The 23,265-nt window shown below is 37.1% G+C and overlaps 1 protein-coding gene across 2 annotated transcripts in view; it reads right to left on the bottom strand.

The window, feature by feature from the left end:
- The window catches only part of KLHDC10 (kelch domain containing 10), a 58,198-nt gene that overhangs the window by 17,763 nt on the left and 17,170 nt on the right, over positions 1–23,265 (bottom strand). The window contains exon 2 of one of the 2 annotated variants that reach the window (XM_004741765.3): positions 9,836–9,922. The exons of the other annotated variant lie outside the window; for it this stretch is intronic. Coding sequence (XP_004741822.1) covers positions 9,836–9,922 — 87 coding nt within the window. The remainder of the gene's footprint in view (positions 1–9,835; positions 9,923–23,265) is intronic. 2 annotated transcript variants of the gene reach the window in all.

The following is a 23,265-nucleotide window of genomic DNA, read 5'->3' as shown; positions in this document are numbered from 1 at the left end:
TAAATCAGACACTGGTGTTAATTTTATCCATTCCTTCTAGTGTTAATAGTGGTAATTTCCTATTTTGGATACTTGTTCTGCAGTCAAAGAGAATATTTGTTTTCCAGGAATACTAAAGTATTTAGGAGTAACAGGGTATCATGTCTATAGCTTACCCTCAAACGGCTCAAACAAAAGCAATATACATGTGTATACATATACATGTGTCATATATGCATAGAAAGAGGGGGTAAAAAGGGAGAGGAGAGGAGAGGGAAGAAAAGAGAGGGAACCGGATCAAGCAAATGTGATCAAATGTTAACATTTGGAGAATCTGGGCAAATGGTAGAGAATTTTTTTACCATTCTTGTTGCTTCTCTGTTGAGTCATGAAGGAACCTAGTTTCTAGCCATTTATCCTCATCTTTTTTAATAACCATCAGTATAGATTGTTTTCTTGTTTTTTAATTTTTAAGTACTTTATAATTTTCCATACAATGGTGAATGCTTATCTCTTTTGTTCTATTTTTTAATTGTTGTTGTTAATATATACAGAAATAATTTATCTTTGCAAGTTCAAATTTTATCCAGTCAACTGTCTGAATTCTGGTATTAGTTATCATTAATTATCTCAGATTTTACAGTAGACAATCATGTACATGTTATTAATGACAACTTTCAGCTCTTTCTTTCCAATACATGTACTTTTATGTTTTTCTTTGTCTTCTATGGTATTATTGCACTTTCTCTAAAAGTGCAATAACCTCTAGAACAAGGTTGAAGAGTGGAGATGATAGTGGGCATTTTGTCTCTCTCTTTTTTTTAAATTAAAAGATTTTATTTATTTATTTGACAGAGATAGATCACAAGTAGGCGGGGGGGGGGAGCAGGCTCCATGCTGAGCAGAGAGCCGGATGTGGGGCTTGATCCCAGAACCCTGGGATCATGACACGAGCTGAAAGCAGAGTCCTTAACCCACTGAGCCACCCAGGCGCCCCTCTCTCTTTTTTTTTTTTTTTTAAGATTTTATTTATTTATTTGACATACAGAGATCACAAGTAGGCAGAGAGGCAGGCAGAGAGAGAGAGAAGGGGAAGCAGGCTCCCTGGCGAGCAGAGAGCCTGATGTGGGGCTCTATCCCAGGACCCTGAGATCATGACCTGAGCCAAAGGCAGAGGCTTTAACCCACCGAGCCACCCAGGCCGTGGGCATTTTGTCTTACTTTCATTTTAAATTGGTAATGTTTCACCATAATGTATAATATTTGCAATTGGTTTCTTACACATAGCCTATACAATAAAATAAATTTTCCTTTATTGTTGGCTGCCTGCCAATTTTTTCCTTACCAGGAATGGGTATTTTTTTTAATTAAATTTTTATTGAAATGGAAAATATAGAAAACTGCATATAAGAGTATAGCTTGGTGCATTTTAACAAAATGAACACACTGACAATCAAATTTTTTTTTAAAGATTTTATTTATTTATTTGACAGAGAGAGATCACAAGTAGGCATAGAGGCAGGCAGAGAGAGAGAGAGGAAGAAGCAGGCTCCCTGCTGAGCAGAGAGCCCGATGCGGGACTCAATCCCAGGACCCTGAGATCATGACCTGAGCCGAAGGCAGCAGCCCAACCCACTGAGCCACCCAGGCACCCTGAGAATCAAATTTTATTCAACTTTTTTGATACCAAGAAAATCTTGTTCGTTTTTGACTTTTCTGATTTTGCTGAAATAATTAAGCTTTCTTATTTTTCTTTCCTTTCTCCTAGGAAGATCTACGTCCCATTACCTCTAATATTTTTTTTAAACCAATAAACTTGTGGCACCTGGGTGGCTCAGTCAGTTAAAGAGCCGACTCTTCATTTCGGCTCAGGTTATGATTTCAGGGCCCTGGGATCAAGCCTTAGCTTTCCAGCTCCTCTCTTAGCAGGGAGTCCACCTGAGGATTCTCTGTCTCCCTCTGCTCCTCTGCCACTCGCAAGCACACGTGACTTCCCTCTCTTTCTCTTTAATAAATCTTTTTAAAAACCATAAACTTTTGTTTTCCTAACAATATTAAGAATAAACCACATATAGGCGCAACTGGGTGGGTCAGTCGGTTAAGCGACTGACCTGTGATTTCTGCTCAGGTCATCATCTCACGGTGTTGAAATCAATCCCCTCCCTGGGGCTCCTGGGGCTCCATGCTGGGCTGTGGAGCCTGCTTAAGATTCTCTCTCTCCCTCTACCCCTCTCCACCTTCCCCCCAGGCTCCCGAACTCACATCCTCTCTCTCTCAAAAAATAAATGAACAAGTCAAGCAACAAACCAACTACACACGGAAAGAAACTTGGCTATTAACAGTGATTGCTTCTGGAGAGGGGAATAAAGTGAAGAGTAAAGATGTCAAAGGGTGCATTTTAACTTAACATTGTGGTGAAATATAACACATGTACAGGAACACATCTAACTATAAATGTATAGCTGAACATATTACAAAAAAGGCAATCACCACTCAGGTCAAAATACTGAATACTGCCAGCACCCAGATGCCCCCTTACCTGCTCCTTTTGGCCACAACTCCCTGCAACCCACCTCTTTCACTTCTAGAGGAAGAACACATTCCCTATTTTTATGGCAATCATAAAACTTGCTTTCTTTTAATAGCTTTATCATACCTAATTTGTGTCCCTAAACAATATTGTTTATTTTGGCCTAGTTTTGAAGTGTATTTTAGTAGAATGATATCGTACATATTCTTTCTGGGCTCTATCATTCATAACTATGTTTCTGAGATTCATTCATGTTGTTGGGAATGAAGTGGTCTGTTCATTTCCATTGTCAAATAGTATTTCTTTGTATGAATATATACCACGATTTATCCATTCTACGTTGCATGAATAGACATTTGGGCTGTTTCAAATTAGTGACTCTTAATGCTGCTATAAATATTTTTGTACATGTTTTCAGGTGCACAGGGACCTACATTTGTTGGCTGTAAAATCCAGAAAGGTAATTTGTGAGTCACAATATATGGAAATCTTTACCTTTGCTAGAAAAGTTCAAACTGCTTACAAAATACTTATTATTGGTATTGTCAATCTTTTTAATTAGGCAATTCCTATCCATTTGTATACCTGTTTCATTGTGGTTTTAATAGGCATTTGTCTCATTACTAATGAGACTGGGCACCTTTTCCTGTTTTCTGGTCAACTAGATATTGAGATGTCTTTTTCTTACTAATCTGTTCAAATTTGTTATATATAGATAAGGACATTCATTTTTCACTCTATGTATTTCCATATTATTTGAATTTAAATAAGCCCATATTACACCTGTAAATTCTGAAACAAAAAATAAGACGATCTTAAGCAGTTTTACTTTCTCCCTATACCCCCAATTTGTTTAAATCATCCGAAATGCTGTAGAATGTTACTTATATCTATATATTCACACATATAAATACACACACATATGTATTTATATTATTCTGTATTTTTAGTTACAGAATGTTATATATATATATATATATAAAATATACATATACACACATTTATTTCTGTATTTTTATAAATCTTTTCTTAACAATTAAACTTGGGCTTCCCAGTCCCTCTATTTGCATGCAACTCTTTAAGTATTACTGGTTTCTTTCCACACCATAGCTTCCTATATCCCAATCTTCCTCTTTCTTGGATTTGTTTTCATTTTACTGGGAATAGCTCCTCAAAGTAATTTTCTCAAAAAGGATATGTGTTGTAAACTTTCAGAGTTCTCATTTATTTTTACCCCCACTTAAACACTAGTGAGGGTACAGAGTTCTATACTAGTGGGTACAGAGTTCTGTTCAAAATAATTTTCTCTCAGGGGGCACCTGGGTGGCTCAGTCATTAAGCATCTGCCTTCAGCTCTGGTCACAATCCCGGGGTTCTGGGATTGAGCCCTGCATCAGGCTCCCTGCTCGGAGGGAAGTCTGATTCTCCCTTTCCCACTCCCCCTGCTTGTGTTCCCTCTCTCACGGTGTCCCTCTCTGTCAAATAAACAAATAAAATCTTTAAAAAATAGTAAGTTTCTCTCAGAACACTGAAGGTCCTTATCTTCTAGCAAATTGTGTTGCAGGTGAGAAATCCAACACCAGTCTGATTCTTGGTCTTGGTCTAAGACTAAGAAAATGTAAACAATTTTCTGTCCTTAGAATCATAAGGAGTTCACCAATGTATAGATAGATGCTTTTGTTTTTGTGTTCTTCCTGCCTATTCCTTGGTGGGCCCTTTATACTTGAAAAGTTAGTCTTTCTTCAGTATAGGGAAATACTCTGTGTTCCTTATTTTCCCCTTCCACCATCTGATCTTTCCTTCTGTAATCCCATGATATGGATAGTGGAACACTTAGATTTATTCTCAAAGTATGAATTTCTCTCATGGATTTTCTCTTTTGGTCTTCTTGCTTTATGGTCTCTATATTGCCTCTTTCTTACTTTCCTTAGAATTGGTCTTAAGCTTTCTTTTAATACTCAAACTGCAACTTTTGGTCAGCAATCATGACTTCAACACAGAAATAATTCGTTTTTTGTTTTTTTTTAAAGATTTTATTTATTTATTTGACAGAGAGGTCACAAGCAGGCAGAGAGAGAAGGGGAAGCAGGCTCCCTGCTGAGTAGAGAGCCCAATGTGGAGCTTGATCCCAGGACCCTGAGATCATTACCTGAGCCGAAGGCAGAGGCTTAACCCACTGAGCCACCCAGGCGCCCCCATAAATAATTCTTTAATCACTCACTTTTCTCCACGGTTTTTTATTTATGGACCCAATTCACTCTTGATTCTGAGGAAATCTCCTATGATCAGATCTTAAAGTTCCATCCTGCTTCCTCCTGTCCTGCTTCCCCAATGGTCAGTTATTTCATTTGTTCATCTTAGTCATCCCTTTTTCAAATCTAATCTCCCTCAGATGTCTGATGGACCTTGATCACCTATTTATATTAATAAATGAAGGACGACATTGGTTGGTAATTGTGAGAGACAAGGATTTCCTCAACAGTTGTAGCACTTTGTCTTCACACCTCCAAATGGGAGGTCCCTCTCATGGTGGGCCTCTGCAGGTAGGTGGTAGACTGACAGACAGGTTGCCCTTTAGGAGGAGAGAAAAGGTGAGGAGCTTTGCCTTGGTATTGCCTGAATGAGAAAGGCTGTGTTTCGATGGTATGGTCCTTTAATGTACACCACACCTTGATGGAGCTCCCCTTTCTTTTCCTGTCCCTGTTCCACCTCCCTCATCCAAAGTTCTGCTTTGTGCCCCTACTCTCTCTCCAATCCCAGTCCATGTGAACACAGCCTGCTCAACCTTCCCCAGGGCAAATCCCCTAACTCTGCCTGAGCAGCTGTCCTCATAGCTTTATCCTAGGAACTAATGCTCTTGCCAAAGCTCTTTGTGTGAAGAGAGAGGAGTAAGGGAAATAACTGATTTGGAGGAAGACCCTTAATTTGCCTTGATGTTCCACTTTTCCTATACCTGCTCCCTATTCCCATACTTGCTGACACTGGGCCTGGAGTTTCAGGAAAGAGGCCCTACTAAGAATTCTCTGACTTGCAGCGTGCAGCAGGAACACCTACTTTGGGTTCCATTTTGTTCTGTTCTGGTTTCTCAATCAATATAATTCCAACTGCTTTCTATTGCCCTGAAATTCCTTAGACTTTCTGGCATTATAAAATAATAATGAAAGTAGCTAAGATTAATTCAACATTGGATAAATGTAAAAACTCAAAGTGCTTTGTACATAATATCTCTCTTGATCTCACAGTAACCCTAGGAGGCAGGTGCTACCATCATCATCCTTATTTTACAGATGAGGAAATTGAAGACAAAAAAAAAAAAAAGGAGTAAGGAACTTGCCCAAAGCCACACAGTTGGTAAACAGTAGAGCCTGGATTCAGACATAGATAATCTGGCTTCAAAGCTTTCCTTTTCTACAATTATGATTTGTTATTCTTCTTATGTTTACTTTGTCTTTTGCAATGATATTAAGACGCATGGAAACATAAATGGGTACATTTAGGCCATCATTTTGTAATGGAAACCCATTGTTTTTATTTTACCAGTATTGTTTCACACCACACTTTTAATTGCTTTATGAGAAATGAGAAATAGCTTTAAGAGAAAATGCAGGATCTCGTGAAGGAATCCAGTGACAGAAAATGAGCCCTTTGAAACTATTTAAATCAGAATGAACAGAGGTAATGTACTGGATTCCCAAAATGAGTCTTAAAAGTGGCAATTTCAAAAGCATAGATTCTTTTTAATCTAAGAAAACAATAAACATCAGCATTTTTGTGTTCTCAACAACTCATTAGCTTACTGTCACACCACCAAGAGAAGTTGAGAACATATGAAAATTTTAGTCCCATCCTATTCCCTCACAGGGGCCTTTTAAATAATTGAGTTGGGAGATGCCTGGGTGGCTCAGTAGGTTAAGCAACTGCCTTCAGCTCAGGTCATGATCCTGGAGTCCCAGGATGGAGTCCCACATCAGGCTTCCCGTCTGCTTCTCACTCTGACCTCTCCCTGCTCTCTCTCTCTTTTTTTTTTTTTTTTTAACCTCTCCCTTCTCATGTGCTCTCTCTCCCTCAATCTCTCTCTCTCTAATAAATAAATAAATCTTTAAGAAAAAAATTCAGTTGGACTGAAATAGACATGATATACCTACCACAGGTGCTGTGCTACAGACTGGAGATAAAGAAATGAAAGGCACTGTCCCACTACCCCTGCCCTTACAGAGCTTACAGTCTAACGGCAGGCATGGACAAGGAAACCAACAACTATAATTCAGTGTGATAAGTGCTATGATACAGGCAGGTACACCAAGGGTGGGATCAGAACAGAGACAGGCCTTCCAAGGAGATTTCCCTGGAAATAACTCTTACACTGAGGGTTCAAGGATACATTATTATTGGTTTGAGGAGATTGTAAACTGAATGTATCATGTTTTCTCTCAAATCTGCCCCACTATCCACCTATATAACACATTTAAAGAGCACAACGGTCCACACAGAACACTCCTCCTCTTCAATATTAGCCAAATCAATCAAGTCTCATCAAATTCTTCTCTCTTATATTTAAAATCAATTCCCTACCCTCTGCCTTCGCTGCAGCCTCTATCACTGCTCACCTTGATAACTAAAATAACCTCATAGCTGATCTTTCTGTTAAATCTCTTCACTGGTTAAAAAAACAAAATGATTCTGAAAACTCCCCTTGGGTGGTACCCCCACCACTTGATCTGGGCCTTCTCCAGTTTCTTCTTGATCTGGGACTTCTCCGGCTTCTTCTCTCCATACTCTTTCCCACTATGCTGAACTCCCTACAGTTCTCTGAGAGTCTGTGTGCCATTTTGCCTAACTGCCTTTACTTAAGCTGTGTGGTCCCCATGATTGAGATGTTCTAACCCTCCCTTGCTCATTAACACCTACTCAGCCTTTAAGTTCATCTCCTCTGAAGTCATCCTGCTGGCCACTCCTCTCCTTGCTCCCCACAAGTTGAGTCAGGTTCCTCTTTTGTGTAATCCCATACCATACCCCCTCATCAGGACACTTATCACAAAGAATTGCACTCAAATTATTTTCTGTAATTGCTCCTTTATCTGATTCTCTACTATCTAGATATTGAGCTAGTACACTGCCTGTTGCACAGGAGGCAATCAAGAAATACTAAAAGAATGAAAGAATGAACGAACGAACGAAGAGAATTAAGTCTGTGAAAGCTGATGAGAGAACCAAAGGAGATAATGGAGAGAAGGACAGAACGTTGCAGTAATACCCACCTCTAGTGGGGAGGAAGTAAGAAGCTAGTGAGGGAAACAGAATGAACAATCAAAGAGAAGAAGAAAACATCTAGGATTGTACAGTAAAGTAACCCAAAAGAAGAAGGAAATTTAAGAGGTGCAGGTGGTCAACAGCATCAAACACTACAAACAGGTCAAAGAAGGCGAGAACTAAGACAAGACCACTGACTTAGAGGCAGTCACTGGTGACTGATGATGGTGATGCTGGGTTTACCCTCGCCTCCCTCAGCACTGGCAGAGACATCTTCCTCAGCCATTGTTGGAGGCAAGTTAGGGCTAACAAAATAATCAAAGGTGTGCAACTTACCTGTGCTAATCTCTTTTTTCCATTATTAAAAAATTGAAAAACAGAATATTCAAAAGAAAATAAGATCTCACAACCAGATAATGATGCTATTTCACTGCTTTCTTTGTTTTTTTACATTTATAGTTGTACAAAATTGGTACTACATTAAATTCTACATCCTAATTAAACAATTTCTTAATTGTACTTAAATTTAGTCAGCCTGAGTTAGCTTTCTCATTGTAAAACAATAAATTAGCATTCTAGTTCATAAATGGGAAAAAAAATTATAGAATTTGATGTGCCTGCTTGGCCATGTATGCACAATGGTTCATGTCACATAATACTAAAATTATATCTTCTTAATTTGTATCAATAAAATTATTATTTATTCTAAAAGCTAACACACTACCCTAAGTATCTTATCCTGACCCATTTAGTCTAGATTTTATTCTTTCCATGCTGTGGAACATGGTGCTAGAAATAGATTAGGTACTAGATATAGAACATCTCTAGCAGCTGAAGACTTTTTTTTAAATAATCTTCAGTTAAAATTAGACATAGTGGTTTATAATTTAATGAAGTCTAAAGCACATTAAGCATACTTGTCTGACAATTTGTTATATCTAGAAAAAATAGCGTGAACCAATTTTCAACCCTCGTTTCAGATTTTTTTTTCCAGTGTACAGTATGTTTTGGTGGAAAAAATAAGAAATAGAAGGAATGCAACATTTCTAAAAGTGAGAATTACTAGATCAAAGGATGTCACCATTTTTAGGTTTTTTTTACATTATATTGCCAAACTGAATCCAGATAAGCTGTGTTAAATGTTCACTTCCCTCAGCATATGAGCTTCATATCCCCATACCCTTGCCAACACTGGGTATTCTTATTTTTAGTCTTCAGCAACCTCATAGGTGAAAATGATATCGTATTATTTTAAGTATCATGTTTATATAATAGTAAAACTGAGTATTTGCTCATAGTTATTGACTATGCATTGATTTTTATGTCCTTTTACCTATTTTTCTAGTAGGCATTTATTTGCTTTTTAAACTGTCGATTTATATATAGCATATAGTATATATAATAGTAAAACTGAGTATTTACTCATAGTTCTTGATTATGAATTGATTATTCATGTCCTTTTACCTATTTTTCTAGTGGGCATTTATTTGCTTTTTAAACTATTGATTTATAAGAGCTCTTTGTATATTCATGATAGTAACCATTTGTTAAAAATAGTACCCTCTTTAATTTATCTTATTTATTTATTTATTTATTTTTAAGTTTGTTGAATACACTGCAAGGGAATGGTGGGCAGGACAGCAAAGGAGAGACTGTCTGCCATTATTTATAGTTTTTGACGTAAGAGGTTTTAAATTTTATATAATCAAACAAATTAATCTTTATTTCTTCCTCAGAATATTTAGAAAATTCTTTCCCACACCCATATTTTACAGAATATTCACTCAAAGTTCTTTCTCATACGGTTACAGTAGAATAATACTGATGTCAGTTAGATGATTTATTTCCACCATCTACAATCTAATACACATTGACTCTAACTCCCTAAAACTTATAATTACAATTCCAACAGTGGTCAACATGAAACACAAGTTTAAAATTAAGCTCTAGACTTTTCTTACTCCAATTTTAGCTGTTTAGACAATTTTTTAAAACCGGATATTTGAGTTTAGAAAATTCAAAGCTCCCTTTACCCCATCCACACGAAGCAGAGATCTCTTGCTAGTTATCACCCACCTCTCAAAAACCTGTTAGGGATCCTTATGATGGGACAGGACTGAATGAAGCGCCTCCTAACTGGGTCCCATCGTATTTTCTTCTTACCTGTCACCACAATTATCAGCAATCAGTCAGACACATACAACACATGGCAAATAATACATAGTTACTGTAGTTATAAAGACAGAAAAACAGGAAACAAAACAATACTTGAATACAGAAAGAAGTGATGTAAAGTAGCATTTAACCCTGTTTTGGAAGTCAAAACAAAATTAAATTAATATATAAGCAGTGATGAAGGTATTCAACTCATCCCCAAAGAATACGAACAACATGTACACCATTTTTCAGAATTCTGGTTCAACAGTACATGCATTCAATAATCACCAATGCCATCTTGTGGCAAAAATTCACCAGGAGCTTTACAAACAGATTAGAAATTATGACATTTTGAAAAATCAGTGAATGTCAAAAAAGCAGCTCTGGTTAAAATTAATTTGGCATAATGTCGGCTTCTGTTTCCTTCCAGGTTTGGTATTCTTTTATCAGTTAAATGGTTAAGAGGATAAAGCAATGGGCACCATTCTTTGCATATGAAATAAGCTGATTAAAATGTTATGGTGACAACCAAATAAAGCAAACATTTAATATCTTGGCACTTCCACTGGGGGAGAGAAAAAAGGAAATTCATCTGCCTTCCCAGGAAGCAAAGCAGCTCCATATTAATCCCAATTAAAATTTGCTTTCTTATAATATACTAGAAAAATATAAAGCATTATTGAACCGGTAAATGGGATAATTTTGTCTCTTTCCGAAGTTTGATAGCTCCCAAAGATAGCTTTAACTGGCAATACAATTAACGTATGTATAGAGTTTAAAGTTTACCACGAGATTCCACACATATTACCTCATTTGATCCTCACAACAATCCTATATGGATTCAACAGTCATTTCATTAAGCATCTGCTATGCCTTGAACCCTAGCCAAGGCCTTAGGGTAGTGCAAAAAGGAGATGACTCCTACCCTCAACAGCTCTTGGTCTTGTGAGGAAGGCAGATGTCTAAACAAATAATTATATTACAGTGAAGTAACTGCCGTAACAGTAGCCATAAAAACACTTTGAGGAAGATATTATCATCTTCATTTTATAAGTCAAAAAGCCAAAGGAAAATTAAGTGACTTAATGCCTGACCCAGAATCCAAGCACAGCGGGCCGGACTTTAAAACCAGCCTTCTATTGACTTTGAAAACAAAAACAAAAACAAAAACAAAAACCAGCCTTTTATCCACTATACTATACCACACTTACCCTGTCTCAAATTCCTTAGAAAGTGTACAGCTTTTGGGTTTGGCAACTGAAAATACATTTAGATGTTTATCAGCAAGGTCTGGTTTGTTTACTGTTGTACTTGTACATAGAGACACACAGTGTGTAATGAAATCGCATTACTGGTGCATATGTACTTATTATTGTGGAGAGGACAGACTCCTTGGCAAGGGAAAGAAGTATTCATTTTTACAAAAGGGTTATCTTTTAATCGTCCAAGTCTTTTAAAACATCAATGCCCAAATGTTGGTCTACAGACTACTGCTAGGCTAGGATAAAGACTGACCAGCCCAAAACAAAATGAGAAAAAAAGTGGACAAGGCAATGTTTTGTTTTGGTTTTTTAAAAGGTAAAATGTTCCATTTAAAGGCCTGTCCTTTTTTTCAGGGATTGGGAATTTTGTGTTAGTAAATATGCTTTATTTTATGAAATGAAGGTGATAGGAAATGCATAGTTGGTTTTGGTTTTATCATTCTTTCTTGGAAAAATAGAAAATTTACAAGTCTATGTGTAGCCCCAAAATACATATATTTTTAAAATTACAAGTTAATGACATCCAAAATCTGAAGAACCACAGCTTTAAATCAACACAATTTTTGTTGATTAACTCCTAAGTCCAACATTGTAAACCATACTGTCAAAGGATACATAAAATTTATGAAAAACTTCCCCTGACCTCAAGAAGCTTATATTCGAATTAGGGAGACAAGACAGACACATAAAACAGTTAGATAGCAATACAAGACAGAATATAACAAGTGATTAGCTTAAAATTTGACATTTTTATGTATCAAAAGTGTTAAAATGTACATACCCTTTGACCCAGCTATTCCACTTCTAGGAATTTATTCCTAAAGAAACAATCACAGATGCATGGAAAGATGTATGGACAAAGATACTCACTATGATATTATTTATAATGGTAAAAAATTAGAAACACTTTCAATGTCCAACGATAGGGAGATGGCTAAGTAAGTATGCTAAATAAACATACTTAAATATGTTCAAATTCCATACACTAAGAAGTATATACAAGAATATTTATTAATGTGAGAAAACATTCACAATATATTGCAAACAAAAAATGCAAATACAAAATAGTACCAAAGTATGATACCATATTAGCAAAGAAAAAAGTGCTTGTATAGGTTCATGAAAAATACAGGAAGCATATACATAAAATTTTAATTGTGGTTATCTTTGGGTGGTTATTATGAGTGAGTTTTGGATTTTTCTCCTTAATGCTGGTCTTTATTTTCCAAGCTTTCCCATTGAGTAGGCATTACTTTTGGACTGGAAGAAAAATAATATCATATTACTTTTTTTTAACTGTGTTAAAAAAAATACTGTAAAGAAACATACCAAAGTGTTAACAGTGGTTATGATTAAGGTTGAGGATTACTTCCTCTTTTATAGTATCCAAAAATTCCATGATTTATTTTATAATGGAAAAAGATACAGAAATTTAGAATATTACTAAGGGAATATACTGAAAACTACTGAACCAAAGTTACAATAAAAAAATCTTTTTGATGTTTTCTCAGAGCTCTGTCAAACATCTTTGGCCTGTTTCTCTCTCAGCCACCAACATACATCTGTCATAGGCACAAACTAATGTTGACTCTACAGAGGTTAGGCCCTGGCTTCAGAACCCACGTTTTCTTCCTTTACCCGAAGACTAGAAACAGAGAGAAACTAGCAACAGAGCAACTATGTGCCTTTCTAATTTCATATAGGTACATTCCTGGTCTGAAGTTTTGTTCAATAAAGCATTGATTTTTATATATTCAAACTTCCAATCTTCATTTGTGATTGCTTCTACCCTTCAAAACAAAAACAAAAAGCATAATTTCTTCAATATTTATTTTTTGCTAATGTTTATAATTTTTTTAAAGAAATCTCTATGCCCCACATGGAGCTCGAACTAAGGACCCGGAGATTAAGAGTCACATGCTCTACCAACTGAGCCAGCAGGCACCCCTATTTTTTGCTAACTTTTAATTTTTTTTCCTTTCTATTAAATTTACTTCTTTATAAATATGACATAGGCATTAACAGAAATAGGGGGGTAGGCTGAGCACACTCCCCTTTCTCCAAAGGCCAGCAAATAACACAGAAGCGATTTTTTTCAAAAAAAATCCATAATCAAAAGAAGAAATGTTTTTTGGTGGACTAACAGTATGAGGAATCGCTGAAATACAAAAACATGGTCCTATACACCTAGAGTAGAGGGCTATTGCAAGTGGTCAGAACAGCCCCAGAGGTGGGAAACAGCAGGAAGAACTGAAACAACTTTCAGAATTTACAGGTTAGGGGGGTAGCACAGAAGTTACAAAGCAGATCAGCCTCTCCCCCATTTACCTCTTTGGGATAAACATTGTAGAATAGAGAGAGGCATTCCCAGATGGGAATAGTGGCATCAAACAAGACTGGTGTCACTCTCCAGGTAGGAACAAGGAGTATAAACACTGGATCAGAGAGATAAGACAGAACCCTGGATGGATACTGACTTCCAGGTAGAAGAGGAGACACTACTACAAAGAAGACTAGCAATGGTACACTCCATCCCATTCCATCTCTACCCACTATCAGCAGAGACCTGCTGCAGTAATAGATGTAACATTTACTGGAAGGCTAACAAGGACTCTCAAACAAAGATAAATGAGTATAAAACCAAGATTCCAACATAAAAAGGAGGCATGAATGTGACAAATAGAACTCACATCCAAAGAGAGTTGACAGGTTAAATAGGGTAAGACCTTAGATCAAGTACAATTAATATCCTCAGAGATATGCAAGATAATAATATATTTATTTAAAAAAGAAATCAATTGGACAGAAATTAATTTTTGATCACTTAACTAAAACACTTAAGAACTGAAAAGATATAGTTAACGAACAAACTAAATTGGTACAATGAAAGATGGAGCCAATAAATTCACAATAGAGTACAGAAGGAAAAAGAAGTAGAAAGTATTTCACAAAGTTAAGATATAAAAGATTTAAGCAATTTCAACCAAAATCCCAATTGCCTTTTTTCCAGAAATGGACAAGCTAATCGTAAACTTCATATGGTAATTCAAGGAACCCAGAAAACCAAAACAATCTTGAAAAATAACTAAATTGGAAGACTCACGATTTCTGACTTCAAAACTTACTACAAAGATACAGTATTCAAACCAGTTTAGTGCTGGCATAAGGATGGACATATAGATCAATGGAATAGAATTTATTTTTAAAGATTTTATTTATTTGACAGAGAGAGACACACAGAGAGAGAGGGAACACAGCAGAGGGAGTGGGAGAGTGAGGAGCAAGCTTCCCGCTGAGCAGGGAGCCCAATATAGGGCTCGATCCCAGGACCCTGGGATCATAACCTGAGCTGAAGGCAGACGCTTAACAACTGAGCCATCCAGGTGCCCCAATGGAATAGAATTTTTGACAAAGGTGGTAAGACTACTCAATGGGGAAGAACAGTCTTTTCAACTGATGGTCCAGATACCTACTCAAACTCTCAATTGTGAGAGTGAAATTAAGATACCTTTTAATGTACAAGAACACAAAAATTTTGTTTCCCTCAGATTTCTGGTGAAAGAATTACTCAAAGGTATATATCTGGAGCTAAAAAAAACTAATCCAGAAACACTAAACAAGGTATAAGAAAAGGGTAAGGAGAAAAACTAGTAAGGCCTTAAAGTTAAGTGCTGATTGGAAAAAGAACAAAACATGATTTACTAATTTTCAAAAAACTACAATCTCAGGTGATATTGACGGGAATAATTGTGAGGGTAAGAAAGGGAATGTGGGAAGGGAAACAAAAGAATGATGAAGTCTTACCCTTGTTCAGAAGAAAGATATAGAAAGTGATTAATATAGACATTGATAGAAAAATACAGATTTGAGCATTGTACAAAAAAATTTAAGAGTACTAGATGGCTTCACTCCAAACACTGAAGGAAGATATAATACTTATCTTATACAAATGCTTTCAGAGAATAAAGAAACTCATGTGTGAGACTAATAGAACCTTGATATCCAAATCTGATAAAGACATTAAAAATAACTACAGGTCAACATCCCTTATAAATGGGCACAAAACTTTGAAACAAAAGGTTACCAAGTAAAATCAAAGTTATATAAAAAGGATAATACATCAGGATCTAGTGAAATTTATTCCAAGAATATAAGACCGATTTAACATTAAAAAATCAGTATAATTCACCACACTAACAGAATAAGGAGAAAAACCATATCATCATATCAATCAATGTAGAAAAAGAATTTGATAAAATTTAACATCCAGCAAACTGGAAAAAAAGAAACCTATGCTCACACAAAAACCTGTACACAAATATTTGTAGTAGCTTCATCAAGAATAACCAACATCTGGAAACAGATAACCTTTCAATGAATGAGTGGTATAACTGTGATATATGCATACCATGGCATAATACTCAGTATTAATGAGCTACTGATCTGTGAACAACTTGGATGGCTCCCAAGGGAATTGTGGTGAATGAAAAAAGTCAATGACAAAAGGTTACATATTGTAGGATTCCATTTACATTACATTCTTGAAGTGACAAAATTTAGAGATGGAAAACAGATTAGTGTTGCCAGGGGCTTACCAGCGGAAGTAGCTGTGAGTATAAAAGGATGATTCAAGGGTTCATTGCGACAGATCTGTTCTATATCTTGACTAGGTGGTCACACAAACCTACACAAGTGATAAAATTGCCTAGAACTCAATACAAACATACATACAAATAAATGCATGTAAAACTAATGAAATCAAAGTAAGGTCAGTGGGTGGTATCAATGTTAACTCTCTGGTTGTGTTATATACGATAGTAACAAGATGTTATCATTTGGGGAAACTAGATGAAGGGTAAATGAAGCATTCTATATTATTTCTTATAACTACATGTGAGTCTATAATATCTCAAAGTAAAAAGCATAAAAAATTTAAAATATGAAAAAAACTGTGTTGATATGAGACAGACTACATTCAAAATGCTATGTCTGAAACAATTACAAATATTCTAACAAACAGAACTATTCAACATGACCTAAAAATTCTGATTTAGATGACTATGCCACACGGTATGTTCCTAATGCTTTATACAATTCAGTGTCATTTCAAAAGAGAAGCAAATTAATACTGTATTCAGAATCACAGTTGTGTAGATTGCTCACTTCATAAGAGCTTCAGGCCAAGTGACTAAGTGGGGCTGAAATCCAGCCTCCATTCTACTCTCCAATGCACCTAAAGGACTATGTTTACCTAAAAGAGGCATTTTTACTTATTTACTTAATTTTAAGATTTTTTTTTCAATTTGTAAATAATCTCTACACCCAATGTGACACTCAAACTCACAACCCCAAGATCAAGAGTCAATCTCCCCCAACTAAGCCAGCCAGGCATGCCTGGAAGAGGCATTTTTAAATAATTTGCACAATGGCACACTTCGGGCTAGCAGTGACCTACCCGTTAAGTAAATCACTTTCTTTTGCACTTCAGGAAAATTACTGAGAATCTATTCCTAGGCACTTTAAGTTTTTGCCTTTCAAAGCAAGAAGATCTGAAACCATATCTTAGTTCTGTTGTTTTGGTGGAATATAGAGTGTTCTTTAGGAGGTTTTGGTTCTGTCTCAAATCCTTTTTGAAACAAAGTGGTATATAGATCAATACAAACCAAAATATAAATTAGAGTGCTATACTGTACTGTATCATAGCATTTTACACATATATACATATATATGTTTGTGTGTGGTATAAAAACAACTGCATTCCCTTAATAATAATACTATTCTAAGAACTCATTTAATCCTTGCCACAACTCTGAGATAGATAATATTATGACTCCCAATTTATAGATGAGGAAACCAAGAAACAGAAAGATAAAGTAATTTTCCCAAGGTCACTTAGCTAAGCAGATAAAAAATCTGGGATGCAAACCCATACAGTTTAGATCTAAATCACTCTTTAAATTTTTTTAAGGATTTTACTTATTTATTTGAGGAAGAGAGAGAGAGCGCGCGTGCATGAGACAGAAGTTCAGAAGGAGAAGCAGACACCCCACGGAGCTAGGAGCCTGATGCAGGACTCGATCCCAAGTCTCCGGGATCATGACCTGAGCCAAAGGCAGTCGCCTAACCAACTGAGCCATCCAGCAGGTGCCCTCTTTAAATATTTTTTTACATTTTATTTATTTAAGTAATCTCTACACCCAATGTGGGGCCTGACTCATAACCCTGACATCAAGCGTCATATGGCTTCCAACTGAGCCAGCCGGGTGCCCCTATATCGAAATCATTCTTAACCACTCTGTATTAATGCCCTTAGTCATAATTCAACTCAGCACCCGAGAAATGCATCTAATAGAGGCACTTGATAAGTACTTGTTGAATGAATGAATGAACATTAAGGCAACAATTCTCAACTAAAAGTACATTCTCCCAACTTTCCAAAGAATTTGCTCTCCTTTCCCAAGACCTTGGTATTCTCTCCCATTATCCCATCATATTGCCACCTTATTAAAATAAAAACCACAGCAAATCACTTTATTTCCCAACCCTTGGGTTTTTAGGAGTCAGTTATGTATGAAACTGTATGAAACATGTAGTCTGATTCTTTTAAGGGTGTGAGCAGCTATTGACTGCTTACTGGCTTACACAGGAATGTATCTTTACAGAGCTACAATATATTGTTTTAAAGATTTATTTATTTATTTGAGAAGGAGAGAGAGCAAGCACAGGTGGGACAAAGGGAGAGAGAGAATCTCAAGCAGACTCCCCACTAGCACAGAGCTGATGTGGGGCTCACTATCAGGACCCTGAGATCCAGACCTGAGCTAAAACCTAGAGTTGGACCCTTAACAGACTGTGCCACCCAGGCACCTAAGGGGAGTTGCAATATTGAGGCAAAAGCACCTATATGTTCCCCCAGATATCAGATATGTTATATTGCCTGTCTTTAAACCATTTACTTATCTATTTATTCAAAGCATTCTTTTTTCCTCAGATTTTTTAAAAGTTTTATTTATTTAATCTCTACACCCAATGCTGGGCTTGAACTCCGGACCTCAAGATCAAGAGTCATACATTCCACCAACTAAGCCAGCCTAGAGCTCCTTTTTATTTAAAACATTCTGTTTTCATATATATCTCTATTTATATATAAGCCAACACTAAGGGAGGAATAAATGGTTAAATGAATAAAAATCCTGGTTCTTGGGGTGCTTGGGTGGCTCAGTGGGTTAAAGCCTCTGCCTTTGGCTCAGGTCAAGATCCCAGGGTCCGGGGCGCCTAGGTGGCTCAGTTGGTTGAGCGACTGCCTTCGGCTCAGGTCATGATCCCGGAGTCCTGGGATCGAGTCCCGTATCGGGCTCCTGGCTCCGTGGGGAGTCTGCTTCTCCCTCTGACCTCCCCTCCCATGCTCCCTCTCACTGTCTCTCCCTCTCTCTCTCAAATAAATAAATAAATAAAATCTTAAAAAAAAAAAGATCCCAGGGTCATGGTATGAATCCCCACATCGGGCTCTCTGCTCAGGAGGGAGCCTGCTTCCCTATCTTTCTCTCTCTCTGCCTGCCTCTCTGCCTACTTGTGATCTCTGTCAAATAAATAAATAAAATCTTAAAAAAAAAAAAAATCCTGGCTCTTGCCATCTCTGTTGCTCACCATTTCTGTTGCTTATTAAAACATGTTCATTTTTCCCTGCTGCACCTTCATTATTTTGTTTTCTTTCACAATAGTCTCTTGTCTCTTCTGACTTTACTCCTCTGACATTTATAGCAAAATGTGTGCCTATCATAAACTTCTATAAAAGTGAAGTAATCACAGCACATTGAGAGACATCTTCAAATATTAAGAGGCTCTTTATCATTTGGTTTATGTAATTAGTTACTCAACTAAACAAAAGCCTTGTTGGTTGAGGAGTTTTGTCTTTGAGGAAGGGGGGGTAGGCACAGGAGGAATTGTACTAGGCTCCAACTGTTCCAAAACCTAGATGAGTATTGAAACCAGACAGTGTCCTTCCTTAGGATTCATAAAAACCAAATAGGCTAAAAATTTTACAGATTAAAAATTAATTAGAAAGAATAATTCATAAACTTTGTTAGATTAACATATTAAATATAACAAAAAAATCTTGGGAACACTTCTGATTTAAAACAGCACCACCACATTCTTAACATTAATGAATGCTGCCAAGGCTTTGAAATACATTTTTTAAAAGATTTTACTTATTTATTTGATAGAGAGAGACACAGTGAGAGAGGGAACAGAAGCAGGGGGAGTGAAAGAGGGAGAAGCAGGCTTCCCGCCAAGCAAGGAGCCCGACGCGGGGCTTGATCTCAGGACCCTACAATCATGACCCACGCCAAAGGCAGACGCCCAAACTGAGCCACCCAGGAGCCCCTGAAATACGTTTTTTTAAAAGATTTTATTTATTCACTTGACAGACAGAGATCACAAGTAGACAGAGAGGCAGGCAGAGAGAGAGAGGAAGCAGGCTCCCTGCTGAGTAGAGAGCCTGATGTGGGGCTCAATCCCAGGACCCTGAGATCATGACCTGAGCCGAAGGCAGAGGCTTTAACCCACTGAGCCACCCAGGCGCCCCCTGAAATACATTTTTAAATAAAAACTTCACCCTTTTGGATCAGCTTAATCTTTTGATAGAAAAAAGTAACTACAGTATGTATATTAGATGGTCTCTAAAGCTCTAAAAATTCTACAATTCTCAATGGAATCAGAAATGCTACAAGAATCTCAAAAATAGTTCGTGAGGTGCTACAGCAATAGTTCGTGAGGTGCTGGACTTGCTGGCACACTGCCCAACTTATTACAAACAATAAAAACAAAACCAAAAAGCAGATTACCAGGTCCATCCAGGTAGGTCTGGCATATTAATTTTGGTGGGAATCAGGTACTATTGAGACTAATAAAAATTATTGGCTCTCTTCCCCAAAAATGCACATATATACTCACAATTTTACATTTGATACAACTCCCTGAAGACCAGCCACAGACTCCAGGTTAAACTGTGAACCCCAGGTTAAAAAGTAAAAAAAAAATTCAACCCCAGAATGTTATAAATGTTTTTTCTAAAGGGTGGCCAAATGGAAGAAGAAATAGATTTACTCTATACTCCAGAAGAAGACACAACTGGGGAAAGTCATAGAACTTGCAGGTGAATTAAAAGCAAGTCTTTGTAATAATTAGAGTCAACAAATAATCTGACAGCTTTCTCCACAACACAATGGGCAGCCCATTAATCTAAGAGGTCAAAATAAGTAGACTTCTTTAAAACAGAGATTTAGGGGCACCTGCCTGGTTCAGTTCCTAGAACATCCAACTCTCGATCTTGGGGTGTGAGTTGAAGTTCCATGTTGTACACATAGTTTGCTTTTTTAAAAACCCAATACAGTAAAATAGAGATTTTTTTTAAAAAGTTTAGAGCTATTGTGGGAAGGATTCCCACACTGGATAGAAGACAGGATAAAATAATTTCTCAGGTCTTTTTCAATGTTAACATTTTATGGTTCTAAAAAGTTCTAGAAAGGGGGAAAAAGGAAAAAAATAAAAAGTTGATTTTAAAACTTTTTTTTTTTTTGCTTAAAAGGTGTTTTCTGTTTTTAAGATTAAAAAAAAAAAAAAACCACAAAGGGCGCCTGATGGCTCAGTGAGTTAAGCCGCTGCCTTCAGCTCAAGTCATGATCTTGGGGTCCTGTGATCGAGTCCTGCATCAGGTTCTCTGCTCAGCAGGAAGCCAGCTTCCCTCTCTCTCTCTGCTTGCCTCTCTGCCTGCTTGTGATCTCTGCCTGTCAAATAAATAAATAAATAAAATCTGTTATAAGTAAGTAAGTAAATAAATAAAAAATAAATGAAATAATAAAAAATTTTTAAAAAATAAATAAATAAAAAACAGAAAAAACTGCCTGTATTTGCCTCTGTGTATCTGTGTCAATGTGCCGGTCTTGAAATGAAAGCCATAGCCAGAGGGCCTTTTCTTCTTAATTTAATATCACTTTTTTTTTTAATCCCTAACAAAATTTTATTTAAAAAAACAATGAGCTGGGGCACCTAGGTGGCTCAGTTATTAAGCATCTGCCTTTGGCTCAGGTCATGATTCCAGGGACCTGGGATCGAGTCCTACATCAGGATCCCTGCTCAGCAGGAAGCCTGCTTCTCCCTCTCCTACTCCCCCTGCTTGTGTTCCCTCTCTCACTGTGCCTCTCTCTGTGAAATAAATAAAATCTTTTAAAAATATATATGAATAAATAAATAATTTTTAAAAATTTTTAATGAGCTAAAATCAGTATTAAACTGTATGTCAGAGCACCTGGGTGGCTCAGTCCTTAAAGTGGCTGTCTTCAGCTCAGGTCATGATCCCAGGGTCCTGGGATCCAGCCCTGCATCAGGCTCTCTGCTCAGCAGGGAGCCTGCTTCTCCCACTCCCACTCCCCCTGCTTGTGTTCCCTCTCTTGTTATGTCTCTGTCAAATAAATAAAAAACTTTTTTTAAAAAATTGAACTGTATGTCAACTGACTAGAATATAAATAATTAATTAAAAAATAAAATAATGAGTATGACATACATCCTACAACCCTAGAAAATAATCAGTTTCTTTGTGTATAGTAATAACCCACTTAGGAGTCAGAGTATATGACTTGGTCTTTTCCTGTTTCTGGATTTCCTGCACTCTAATGAGTACCCAGTACCCAGAGAATGATCTTTCTTCCCAAAAATTATCCTTGAGGGAGAACAAGAAAGACTATGCATTGAGTGAGTGTAAATATAAGAGACTAAATATGAAAAACAGATTTGTTTTTAATCAACACACTGTGACAATTATGAACTAAAATTTTGCAACCTACCTCCCTTAAGGACCGCCAAAGATAGGTAGCGCTTTAGAAACACTGAATCCTCCCTATTTCTGCAAGTGAAACTGAGGAACCAAGCAGATAGAAATTTGAAAATTTTATAGTTAAATGAGTCTATCCAGAAATGTCATTTATCACTTTGCTACTGATTCTGTTCCCTGATTAAAATTAGAAAAGAAATCAATTTTGTAATTTATAATCTTTTTTTTTTTAAAGATTCTACCTATTTATTTGACAGACAGAGATCACAAGTAGGCAGAGAGGCAGACAGAGAAAGAGGGGGAAGCAGGCTCTCCACTGAGCAGAGAGCCCGATGCGGGGCTCGATCCCAGGACCCTGAGATCATGACCTGAGCCGAAAGCAGAGGCTTTAACCCACTGAGCCACCCAGGTGCCCCAAGAAATCAATTTTGAAGGGAAGACACAACTGCTCTTTATGAACTCACTTTCCCTTCTCGTGGGTTACCACTTTCTATTGGCAAATGCAGTGTGTTCAAAGAAAATACCCAGACTTGACCAAAGGCAATAAAAGCTGTGTTGAACCAAATCTGGCAAAAAGCAACAAAATATTCACCAAATAACAAAATTTTAATGTCTTCTACCTAATTTAAAACTGTGTTTAGGGGCGCCTGGGAGGCTCAATCAGCTGCGTGTCCTACCCTTGATTTGGGCTCCAGTCATGACTTCAGGGTTCTGACATCAAGCCCCGTGTTGGGCTCCATGCTGAGTGGAGCCTGCTTTGGATTCTCCCTTTCCTGATCCCTCTGCCCCTCCCTGCTCACATGCACTCTCTCTCTTCCTCCCTCTCTCTCTCTCTCTCTCTCTCGCGCGCGCGCGCAAGTAAAAAATATATATATATATAAAATACTTAAAATATATATATATATATATATATATATATATATATATATATATATACCTGTTCAAGAGTTTAGAGCACCTGGGTGGCTCAGTTCATTAAGCAACTGCCTTCAGCTCAGGTCATGATCCCAGAATCCTGGGATGGAGTCCCACATCAGGCTCCCAGCTCCATGGGGAGTCTGCTTCTCCCTTTGACCTCCCCTCTCATGCTCTCTCACTCTGTCTCTCTCTCGCGCGCCAATAAATAAAATCTTAAAAAAAAAAAAACCTGTTAAAAGTTTAACATTTAAAATCAAGCTATTTTGGGATGCCTGGAAGGCTCAGTCGTTAAGCATCTGCCTTTGGATCAGGTCATGAACCCAGGGTCCTGGGATGGA

Source organism: Mustela putorius, unplaced genomic scaffold, assembly GCF_011764305.1.
Source record: "Mustela putorius furo isolate JIRA1106 unplaced genomic scaffold, ASM1176430v1.1 tig00003845_pilon_pilon_pilon, whole genome shotgun sequence".
In the NCBI taxonomy this organism is placed as follows: domain Eukaryota; kingdom Metazoa; phylum Chordata; class Mammalia; order Carnivora; family Mustelidae; genus Mustela; species Mustela putorius.
The sequence above is the reverse complement of the archived record's forward strand: the minus strand, read 5'-3'. Positions and strand labels throughout refer to the sequence as shown.